The sequence below is a fragment of the Acomys minous genome (genome assembly GCF_964271855.1).
Source record: "Acomys minous genome assembly, chromosome: 13".
NCBI classification, from domain to species: Eukaryota; Metazoa; Chordata; class Mammalia; order Rodentia; family Muridae; genus Acomys; species Acomys minous.
In genome coordinates, this window is record NC_140495.1 from 25395103 (window position 1) to 25407659 (window position 12557).

The following is a 12557-nucleotide window of genomic DNA, read 5'->3' on the forward strand; positions in this document are numbered from 1 at the left end:
GTCAAGCAAAGCCTCAACAGCTGCTCTGGATGTCTAGAGATCATGCTGGACAGTCGGAAGTCTCTGGAACTTTGTTGAGCAAAGTTTATGACTTATCCTCATGTCTGCGACAAGATTCCTTCTTTGTCAGCTATGGACCAAGTGCCTTGCCAAGGACAGAGAAGCATGTGTTTTGTGCTGCTGTGTGTGTGGGGGGGGGTGGGGGGGGGCTCTGAAGGGCTGAAGATAGGGTGGATAGGGCAACAGCAGAAAGTTATAGATGGGCTTTGGATTCTGTCTGGGCTCAAAATGGGCTGCCTTTGCAGCAGTGAGGATTCCAGCCTTCTGCAGATCCTCCTAACAAACATTTCCTGCCACAGGAGCTAGCCACGGAAGATTTAATACGGAACATCACAACCCCTGCTTTTAAGGAATTCACAGTTACTGAAGGAGACAAGCCACAGGGGGATAGTTTTAGTTAGGGGACTCAGAGCACTTTCTTCCACCAACTAACAGGATCTAACTCTGGACCAGGTACCTGGAACATGCTGGGGATTCAGCCATCTCCCAAACTTAGGGCCTAATGCTGCATAATGATGTGGCCAGCACTGTGTAGACATGACAGAGGCATGTACCTAGATGAGAGACCCCTCAGGAGGATGCATCCAGGGTAGGACCGGAAGTGAGGAGACAGCATGTAGGAAAAACAGCACGATCAAACACAGTGACGTGAAATGTTTTGTATCTGGGACATGTTACCAGCTAGTTGTGGGTGGCTCTTAAGAATACCGTGGCTCTCAGATAGCGCTCTGACACAAAAAGCCTTCCTTTCCTTTGTTCCATGGTTTATTCTTAGGGTTGAACTGGGGACATTGGACCATGGGCTGATAGGACGGTCTGGTCACAGCTCCCCAAGGCTGTAATTTGGGCATATTTCCCTTTGTGGGTTTGGATCACCCTCCCATTGTCAGTTCCTTGGGGCTGAACCTCACAACCATGATAATACAACTTCTGCTTATGCCATGACTTTTAATAAACCCTGTCAAAGGCCATTGATTAGCACAGAGGCTCTGAGCTAAACCTGTATTACATGGTTATCTGGAACATACTGAGGAGGCATTGGCCCTGCCTCCCCAGGAAGCCTCAGTCAGAACCCCATTATATTCAGGAACACATTGTCGCACTTGACTCTTATCCCAGCTCTGTACCACTATGTCCCTGCTATCCTGATGAGGTCCCTACAGTTTGGAAGCCTTTTAGAGCCTGCCTATGACCTGACAGCCAAACTAAGATCTTGGCTGCCACCACGCCAAGTAGAACAGATCAGTCCTTGGCATTCAGGCCTCAAGTTCATAGGAGAAATCTCAATCTGGAGGCTCCTTGTCACCTTCCTCCTGATAGCCTTATTTATCACCTACCTTTTTCACTCACTCTGGACTTCTTCACTTGCTGCATCCATGGTCCCTAAGGCAGGGTGTGGCACATGGAAACACCAAACGAGTGGCTGCTCGGTAAAGGAAGCCCACCGGCTGGTCCCTAAGATGGGCTTTCTCCGTGCATCTCTTTGATGGATGCCAGGACTTTCTGAGGTTCTCACAGGTGAGATCAGGCCCCTAATAGATTTCCATTTCTATGTGGCAGAAGGATACTATCTAATGATGCTCTATATGACAAACACTTGGGACTTGTCAGCTCATCCCACCCGTAGTTTACATCTTTCACCACCTCCACTCACGCTTCTGCATTTAAGTGTGGTTGAGAGTGGCTGCACCGCCTCTCAGATGTACCCTTGCAGTGTGGAATTCCGGCTGTTGTCAGGGACCATGAATTATCAGTCTTCGGGAGTTGTCTTTGTCTTGAGTCAGTGGCTCTGGAGTTCGATTGCTGCTATTATGTATCAAGCTAGTATGTATCAATCAATTCCCGCATGAGCCCACTCAGTGTTTATTCTCCCTTGATTGCTCCGTTCTTCTGTGCTGCCATTTTGATTGTGGTTTTTGCTTCTCTTCAATGCTTTATCACCTCGCGATTATTTTTTTTTTTTTCCCCACTGAAAAGCAGTGACAGGATGATCAGCCAGACTGGAGTCACAGTTTCGAGTGTTGGAGAATCCTTGCACTCTCCTCTGTAACTTCACATGTGCCTTGAAGGACCTTGCCCCCTTTTGTTTTGAAACATGACACGTATGTCCCTAAAAATCGCCATACGAGATAAAATGGGGGAGATGGGGTAAGACACAGCTCTCTAAAATGTCTCCGGCAATGCGCATAAAAGGAAAAGAGAGAGAGAGCGCGCATTGGCATCCACCTGTTCACACCACTGGCTCCACTTTCCATGCCAGCCTTTCCTCCCACCATTTCACAGTGCCACACAGGTGTCACGTGTCTCAACAGCAAATGCCAGGCAGCTTCAAGGTCAAGTGACAAAGTCATTGTAATACTCATATGAGAAGTGATAATGTTTTTCTTTCTACCTTTTCTGTGTATCGCTGATATTTCTGGGTGCTACGGGTCACTCTGTTTTTCCCCACAAACCATAGTGAACTGAGAAGCAAGTAGATGGCTGGGGTATATATGCGTGTATATTCTGCATAGTCTTCTGCGGCTCAGTGAACTGAGTGAGTACAGAGCACTGGGTCACCTGGTACTCTTCTAAGGTCAGGTGGGATCTTTAATGCAGCAAATGTAAACTTTCCATTATCCTCAGCTGTTCAACTAATCTATTTGTTAAAACAAATGACTTATTGGAACGAATTCACCTTTTCAAAACAAGTGGCCTAGCAGGACTGACTGTGACTGATTTAATCTTCTCCTTGTTTATTCAGACTGGACCAAAAGGATTGAGTACCAGCCTGGCTCAGGGAGTATGGCCTTGTTCCCCAGCATCCATCTGGAGACGTGCGATGGAGCTGTGTCCTCCCTCCAGGTCACCGCAGAGCTGCAGACTAATTACATCGGCAAGGGCTGTGACCGTGAGACCTACTCCGAGAAATCCCTTCAGAAATTATGTGGTAGGCTTTTCCTTGGAGAATTTGTTCAATTAATGGCTTTCAAGTGATACATGCAAATGAAGTCTATCTAATTATACCAAAAGGACCAGCCTTCGGGCAGAAGGGTAAGAAAACTCAGTTTTTGGCCTCAGACACAACCGACTCAGAGTCTGTTTGCAGGCCGTGTGGCTTTAGGCAAGTAGCATGACAGCGTTTCTCCTTCTTCACGGGTAACAGAGGGATAAAATGGCAAGGTTCGAGTAAAAGGTTCTGGCACCAAGCCAAGCGGCACTCTAGATCTTTCTACCATGTTAGGTCACGGAGAGCTGCTTGCCTAAGACCATTATGAAGAGCGGTGCCAGGCACCCACCGAAGGCTTTGACTCACCTCCACTGGGTAGCCGCATCACTTCCAAGGCCCAGCGCAAATGAAACGATTAAGGATGTTAAACATGGGAACAGCAAAGTGCCAATCCACATGCCTGCGGCTGAGCAAACTGTTCAGGGTCCAGGCCTGGGAAGCTGAGCCAGGCTGCCCCGTAACAGAGCCGCTTCAGGTAGGGTGAAGGCAGGTCAATGAAAATATTCACTCATGGGGGTGAGAGAGAGAGACAGGCCAGCAATTATTAATGGAGAGGGAGCGTGGGCTGAAAGAAAGGAGAAGGGCCAGGAATTATTAATAAAAGGATGCCATGGAGAGTAGCTCAGGGGAGGCCTTTATTGAACACCCACCGTTATGTATCCCGTGGCATTCCCGTGTGCTGCTTCGTTTAGCTTTCACGTGTTTACTGCAAGGTTTTCGAGCAGCTTTAAGGATGGAGACTTGGAGAAGTCACAGTATGACGACTGCTGATGTTTACACAGATACACAGTGTCAGAGATAAGAGTCTGAAAACAGGCCAGTCTGAAAGGTAGGGTCAGTAGGTGAGCATCTATCAAGGCCAGCCTTGCCTCTCAAGTTGGAATGTAGCTCTCAAGCGAAAGAGAGGCTACATGTCCTGTGAGGTGGGGCCGGTCCACATGCTCTGATGACTGCTACTGTGTTGATGAGCCTCTTCATCTCACTTGGACATACAGTCCTTCTCCCTTGGCTCTACAGGGATCCCCAGGGACATACATACAGCTCCCCAACTTCCCTATGGGTGCTGAGGAGAAGACTTCTTCTTCCAATGGGCTGCAGTTGGCCAGTGTAGGAACTGTGCTTTTTCAAGAGGAAAGTGAGGGCCCTCTGTGTGCAGCTTAATGTGTCACCTCACAAGGGCCTCTACCACACTATCTTTGGGGTGGATTTTTTTCCCCATTGTTCTTGCCCAAAGAACCAAGTGAAAAGTCTAGAATTGAAATAAGCCCTGATTAATCAGCACATTCTTGAGGAGAAGGTCTGTGAGGATGCCTGCCCCCAATGGAACAATGTTTTCGTTTGGGGGAAGCGGTGTATTTACTAGATTGGGGGGAAATGGTGTTTCAGACAACTATTTCAAAGGAGGATATCTAGGGATTTACAATGCTCACAGAATGCTTCAAATCCCATCCTTTCCCCTACTTGGTCCATGAAGCCATCGTAGGTGACATGTTACTTGGAATGAATATCCCTTTTCATTCTCTGTGTACCCGGAGTGTCAGTGAACTCACGCCCACTCGTCCACCATGGGTTATAGACATTTCCCGAACTCTGGCTTAGAAGGAAATGATGAATCGGCTTGTTAAAGATCAGAAGGCCCAAGGGCACGTGTCTGTGACTTGATTTTGAATGTTGCTGGGGAGAGATGGGAGATACAGGGAGTGCAAAGAGTGTTTTGAGGGGAGAAACAGCAGAAACGAAATTGTATGTGGCATGCTAACAGCTCACTCCATCTGGCCCGCCAGCCTCGCGGGCTAACTCAGCTGGGGAAGACAACTGTGTTCCCTAGGTGTGCTTCATCTGTTTCTGGGGGCCAGCCCTTTGAGTGAGGCAGCCTGATGTTTCTCTCTGGCTACCTTTCCAGCAGCACAGCCTATACCACTTCTATAGGATCCCTGCCCAGTAACCACGGTGGACAGATGAGTTATGCCTCATGTCAGAAGCCTTATTTCTGATGGGCCTGGAGTAGAGTACACCAGAACAGGGCAGAAGCAGAGGGTAGAACATCAGAAGTCAGGCCCTCTGGGATCTAAGGAAAAGGTGGGGGCTGGGTCATGCCCAGCACATGGTCGTGTTGTACCCTCTGACTTTTGCGCATCATGGCTCTTGTCTGTATTTTCAGTTGCTGGTTTTCGGTAGATGGCAGAGAGGTTTCTGGCTGTGTCTCCCAACTGGAGAGCTGCTGTGACACTTTACACTTCAGCGTTTATGCATTTTTTTTTTCATCCTACAAATCTTTACAGACTTTGGAAGGGAACAGAGAGAGCAATTAGGATGTTATTACCATAGTCTAAGCAACGGATAATGAGTTCTGAACCAGGGGAGTGGCAGTAGGGATGAATTTAGGACGGCTAAGAGGCAAAATCAGCAAGATTTAATGAGTGGTAAGCTGTTGGAAGGAAGAGAGGAGGGAGTTTTAACACACCAGCACCAGTGTCTAACTTGATGAAGGGGCCACACCCTAAACCAGAAACCCAGGAGTAAGGATACATTTCTGGGGCATCACTGGCAATCACATACCTGTGCAACAACACATGGCAGCCTCCTCTCAATTCTCCTGAGGATCTGCCTCAGCCTTGCAGTCCCATCGCTGCAGCTCATTCCATGCCAACGTTCCACCTCACGCTCTGCCCGTATTTTTGTTTCTTCTCATCCCCAACTCTTTGCTTTTCTCTCCCAAGCCTTTCTTTGCCGTCACTAGTCATCTGTTCCCTTACCCAGTTAGGCCATGTCTAATGTTGCTTCTCTGTTACTGTGGTTGGACAGTGACCCAGCCAGGCTGGCTTCCTAAGTGGTACAACGAGTGAATCCCATCTCAGGGGAAAGAGGGCAGTAGCTGATGCCTGCTGGTATCCGAAGGCACATGAGCAGATGTGGCAGCATCTGAGATGGACCTGGAGAAACGCGGGATGGCAGACATTTTGCTTCCTAGGATTTAAACATGGAGACACTTCCATTCTGCCTTAGAACAGCTTAATGGAGTGCCCTGGTCCTATGTCTCCTCCAGATTGCAGACCAGATACAGCCTAAGCTGGTCCTATCTTCCAGACCCCAGGAAAGCCAGGCTACTTAGAGGAGGTAGCCAGCTGCCTATTCCTTTTTCCAGCTTCAGGAATTCAGGCGACGGTCCTGTCTCGGGACCAAGCTTTCCAGATGTGAAAAGTCATGGCACTGTATTGAGGATGAAATGCAAGAAGAAGCCCTCAGGGATACCTCGCAGACAAATCAAAGTTGACATTAACAGCAGCCCCCCAAAAGGTTCCCTTCCTTAACCCCATGTCACTCCATATTATACGAAATAGAAAAGTACTTTGTGGTGCATATGCCCTTTGTAACACAGAGGCCAGGGTGTTCCTCAGGGGATCGCAGGGTTCCTGGCAGCTGGCCACTACTTCCTGAATACAATGCCAAGAGCAGCTGTTTTGTTTATAAGTCAAGAGTTCCCAGGATGGGTCCTGTTGAAGGAAAGGCCACGGTGTATGAGCATGCTATTAAAATCAAAAGCTTTCCAAGGCAGAGCAGGGCAGGATAGCCCAACCCTGTGTTCTTCTCCAGATTTATATATTGATGAGCTGGGGGATTGGTTCATGCATTAATTACCTCACCAAATGTCTCTTTTCTTATCTAAATGCTCTGTAACTCTTAAAATAATATAGAACCATCCACAACATACAACTATTTAATAATTCAGTGTCCTAGGAAGACAGAATATGTTAGAAAAGGAGTTGCGGTGCAACATTTAGGAGGTATGAGAAAGAGTCCATGGCTTTCTAGGATAGCTTTCAGCTTAGCAGAGCTTGTCCACAGAAGTGCTCTCAGAGGCTTCCATGCCCCCAGAGTCCCACAAACCTAGGAAGTCATCATTGGTTGTGTTCCCCGGGTGACAGTAGCAGCCCCTTAGTCTTTCAAAGCTTTACTTCAGAGAGTTTCACTTCAGTGGATCTGGCACCAGATTAACATGCTATATGATAGCACATCAGCACCAGGCTGACCACACTGACTCCTCACGACGGCATGAGCAGTGGGACTCTCTCTCTCTGAATATGTTTGTTCCCTGGAGGCCACTTGTGAAGCTACCACAGCACTACCTTCTTTTGTCTGAGAGAAGCCTTTTTGCCTACCCTGGTGGTTCCCAAGATGGTCAGAAACTAAGTAGGTGCCCATGGCCCCACCCCAGGGGTCTTCCAACTGAAGACCAGCTTGTTTCACCTGGAAAGCCAAGGTTCTGTTTTCAAGACCTTCAGATATCAAGCATAATGATGTAAAAATGGAAACCATACTTAACTACGTCCCTTGCTTCTATGAATCATCAGTAAAGACGGTCAGTCGGGTTAGGCTGCAGTGACACATCATCTCACAATCTCCTTGGCTTAAAATGACAGTGGTTCATTATTTCTATCACTTGTCCTTCTTGGGTTGGACAAGATCCCAGCTAATGGGGTAGCCTCTCTGTTCATCTCAGGAAAGATGTAAAAAATTCATGGTGAACTGTGGCCTTCTTTCCTAATACAACATGTCACTGGCATCCCCATTTCTCTGGCCAGCGTAGGGCATGTGGTTGAGTTGGTATCGTGGGTAAGGGAAGTATGTCACGCACACACGCACTCTTCTAGCACGCAGGCCCAGTGCTCCACCAGGCACTTGCAGGAGGCTTTTCTGGGCTCTGCCAAGAATCTCTACCCAGAACTGTTCTACCCACCTAACTGTTCCTCCAAAAAGAAATTAAAAGGCTTACCGGGTCCCTAAAGATGGGGCCATGCCCATGTGATTGAAAGTTGTGTCTTAGGACAGTGCCTGGCATGGCTTGGACACTGCCTACACATTTGTTGAGATAATGTGGAATGACGTCGTCATGCCCCTCTGAGGATACTGTAGAGTGAGCTTTCACCTTAGATGAGACAGTTCCTTTCTCAAGGTCCTCCCACTTACCTCCACCCCCTCCTCCGCCCTGCGCTGCACTCTGAAGGCTCTATGCGCATCGCTCTGGCCACAGTTCTACTTTGGAATGTGAGAGGACACCGCCTATCCACACCTGGGCCGTGTACAGGAGAACAAAGATCTCGGTGACTACCCCTCCATGGCCCATTTGACCTCCTGCATTGTCCTATGGCCATAAATCTTTCCCATTTGATCCCATTTGCTGCTCAGAACAACGTCTCCACCTTGCTAAAGCACAGTATCTTGGAATCAGACCTCACCTCTGTTTTGGAGCCCCTAGCACTGAGGCCACAGCTACAGTGCACCAGAAGAGCATGAATTCTTAGCAGCTAGTGGCTCTAGGGACTGTCACAGGGGACCCCTGAAGAGCAACGTAAGCATACTTGAACGTGCAAATGCTGCCACAGCATGTCTACAAGTGACATGTCTTGTTTTCCTATGGAATCCTTTGGGAGGAAGAGATGAAAGAACTCTGAGTAGAAGCGAAATCTCCCTCTGTTGTTTAAATGTCCCCAAGAAATACATTCATTGTGTTAATTCCGTGGAAGTCTGCACCATCTGGTTAAATGTATCGTGTTTGCCAGGCAGCATCTTCAGGAAAGGGAAGGTGGCCTGCCATCCCCTCCACAGGAAGACATCAGAGCTTTCCTTGGGTAGCCTCAGTGTGCCTCTCTGGGAGAAGGCACCTGAGTGGAGAAGGGGCATCTCACTGGGGGTGGTGAGCTCAGTGGGCTACTGATTGAATCTTCTGCGTGTTACAACTGCAGCTGCCTCTTGTCATGTGATGTGCAGCCCTGGTCTAGTCCTTTTCTTCCATGGTCTGCAGTTTCCACATTTGCAAGATACACAAAACATTCTAGAATTTCACATCAGTTCACTGAAGGAATTCAATAAGGAGCTTGAGAACAGGAAACCCCTTAACTGATAGAGGGGTCCTCCTATGATTGTTTCCATCCCTGCCAAGCCTCACACCAGATCCCATATGTGCCACCCTAGCTGCTCCACTGATGGCAGAGCAGGCCCCCTAAGACACCATATGTGTACCTCTGCACCATTCTTGGATAAACTCTATTGACTTTGCAGGGGTTCTAATGATCAGCCCGCATCTCCGCATCCCCCTCAGGTTTCAAGAACCAACAATACATGCCCGAGTCATTGGTTGGCTTCATGCTGCACAAATCCCAGGCCTAATGCCATTACCAGCAAAATGAGTGGGCATTCATTGTGTGCTAAGCATGCAGCTTCAAGCTTGAATGGATAACCCCGTTCAGTCCCCACATGCACCTAGGAATGGAACACAGTCGGAGAGATTAAGTGACCTGTTCCCAGTCACAGAGCTGCCAAGTCAAGCTGCCAGGTGTCAAATTCAAGTGCTTCTGACCCCAGAGTACCCATTCTCAAGCACTGTACCCTTTGGCTTTAGCAAATGGTTGTAGAAAAATGTAGTGTGTACAAACTGACTTACACACCTTCTCTCGAGATGAGAGCCTAGAATTTTTCCCAGTCACAGCCTTGATCGTGCTATCTTGTCTCATGGAGTCACCATGGCAATGAGTAGCTTATTGGCCTTCATGTGGCCAGGACTTAGCAAGGGTCAGGGTATAGGGCTAATGTTCAATAAATGACTGACAGAGTAATTGATTGATGGGTGCATGAATGAATCCATTCACTCGAACGAAGAAGCCCTGGTTGTCTACAGGAAACCAAGATGATAGAAACCCTGCAATCCTCCCAACCCTTTATCCTCTGCTTACACCTCTTCCTGGTACAACAGCTGATTGTACCTGCCTGAACATATGTATCACTTTTATCTGCACATTAGCAGTGTATGTCTAAGCAGACCAGAATCAAGTCAGAGGCTCGAATGTTATTGGGCTCTTTTCTGAGCCACCTAGGTCAGGTGTAGGCACAGACCTCAGTAAGTAGGCTAACTCCATTCTGACCCAGAAGCAGAAGTCGGAAGGCACGGACACCGTCCTCCCACCCCGAGGAATAACCACCGTGCTTTCATCTCTTCCCTTTGCAGGGGCATCATCGGGCATCATCGACCTCTTGCCATCCCCTAGCGCGGCTACCAACTGGACTGCAGGGCTGCTGGTGGACAGCAGTGAGATGATCTTCAAGTTTGACGGCAGGCAGGGCGCCAAGATCCCTGATGGGATTGTGCCCAAGAACCTCACAGACCAGTTCACCATCACTATGTGGATGAAACATGGCCCCAGCCCTGGCGTGAGAGCTGAGAAGGAAACCATCCTGTGTAACTCGGATAAAACTGGTGAGTCTCCAACCTGCTAGGTCCCCAACATCTGGACAGATGTGTCTGTGGAGGGTGTGCCGAAGTAGAAAAGTGATAGGTAGCCTGGAAACATCTTCTGCTTTCTGTTTTTCAAGGTACTGGTTTCTAGGGTTTAGGTAAGGCAGGACTGGGTGAGAGTGGGGAAAAAAGTGTAAACAAGACTGTGCAGCAGTTTGAATCCACGATCTTCAAACTGGGTTCCTCGGAACCCCCACGTCTGTGGAAATACCTTAGGGTTGTTGTAAGTAAGGTAGAGGTGACGAGGGCAATTTTTCATCCTTACTGCAACAAAGAAACCCCACGCTTGCCATATTGTGTAAGTATTTTCTAAAGCCCTCTTTTGAATAAGAAGGATCTTGTCAACTTAAAGCAGTCGTTTGAAAATGGACAGTGGCAGCTAAGAGGTGTTGCACATTTCTCTCATGCTGGGCCTGCACACGGGAGCTCTGGGGATTTGCCACACCCCATCTCTTACAGATGCACGACCTTGCTATAGCAGTATCTTCCTCAGAGTTATCTGCACTGATTAAGTAGCTTAAATATACATGAAGCCCTCAGAAAAGTGCTGGGCACAGAGAATATATGGTTGATGTCAGCTACTCCTTTTCTGAACCTTTGCAAAGAATTTTATGAATACATTACTGTGGAAACAGCCACTGAGAGGGTGTGCATCTTGTCCCAAGTAGTTACACAACCAATAAACACCAGCACTAGAATGTCAATTTAGGTGATACTAAGTCCATATCCTATGCAATTTGTCATGCATTTGCCTCCATACACAGATGCACATGTACACACACACACACACACACACACACACACACACACACACGACTTGAGATCTTTTGCCAGATTTACAGCTCTGCCTTTAACTGTGATTCCCGTCTCCCATTTCAAATGTGACTTTTGTAAAATAACTCAAATAAATCACTGTTTATAACTGTAAGACAGTGCAGAGGGTAGCCAGCAGCTCAGCACCTGCTATCAGACAACCCGAGTCCACAGCCCAACTAGATGGCTGCTAGAGTGTGACCTTTGGAGAGCTATTAAGCCACATGAGCCTCAGTTTCCCCATATGCCAAGTGGAAGAAATAAGCCTGAAATAAAATATGAAATTGTTTAAATCAGATGCCGAGGCAGTGCACCATCAGTTTACATGGTATCACTGGCACCACCATTACTATTGCTGTTTCTGGGTTTATTTCACTTCATGCCACTGCAAGGACCTCCACATTTTCCATCCCAGTTGATCCCTATAGTCTATGCTAATGTGTTCTCTTCTAGAGAGACACAACTCCAGGGTCTTCTGGCTTTTTGCCTACTCACAAACCAGGCTATGCAGAGGGAGTCTGCACCAGCAACATCTTTTCTCTGGGACCTGCAGGCAAGGAAGATGCCATGGGCCTGCATGAGATGGCACTGAGCTTGGAGCTGGGCTGAGTGGCCTGGTCCTAGCAATACCTGGTGGTTGCTCTGGACATAATGGTCCAGGAGCCAAAGTCACACTGAGGCCACAGCTTAGGATGGTGCAAATGCAAGGCAGCTGATGAAGATTGAGCAGCCACAGATAGGATTGTTTCTTGAATGTGTGTCAAGCACTCCTGGGTGACAGAGAAGCCAGGCAGTGTTTCTGCCTATGCAAGAGCAACTGAAACAGGAAAGTTAGCATAACAGGGCAACACTGCTAACTATCTAAAACAGTGTATATGCGTCTAGGACCTCATGTTGCATATCCGAGAGCCAGACTCTTACAACAGAGGAATTAACAATAACCAGTTATTGTTAGAATAAACCAGCAATGCTTTATAAAATGTAGATGTCAGGCAGGGCCCCACCTCAGGTCCATAAATCAGCACCTCAGGGGAACTCAACTGGGCATCCATGGCTACAGTCTGCAATGATGCCTTCTCTTTACAGTAGCTCACCAGCAGGAAGCTCAGCACCTCACAGACCTGCAAGGCCTGTACCTCAGCTCTGTCCTCGCAGGAAGTCACACCATACAGTTAGCTTAAGATTGGCACAGAGGGCAGGAGAGGTGGTATAGTGGTTGACAGCACTTGCCACCAAGTCTGCGAAACACAGTTTGATGCCTGGATCCCACGTCATAGAGGGAGAGAACCAATTCCTGAAGACTACCCCCTGACCTCCGCAAACACAATGTGTTCATGTGTGCAGACACGTATGCAGGCACTGATATGTATGCATGTACATGCATGCATGTGTTTACCCCTGCCC

At 48.0% G+C, this 12557-nt stretch overlaps 1 protein-coding gene across 2 annotated transcripts in view; it reads left to right on the top strand.

Moving 5' to 3' along the window:
• CLSTN2 (calsyntenin 2) overlaps window positions 1-12557 on the top strand; it is a 591071-nt gene that overhangs the window by 487353 nt on the left and 91161 nt on the right. For both annotated transcript variants that reach the window (XM_084751748.1, XM_084751747.1), the window contains exons 6-7: window positions 2804-2989; window positions 10053-10301. In XM_084751748.1, coding sequence (XP_084607874.1) covers window positions 2804-2989; window positions 10053-10301 — 435 coding nt within the window. The remainder of the gene's footprint in view (window positions 1-2803; window positions 2990-10052; window positions 10302-12557) is intronic.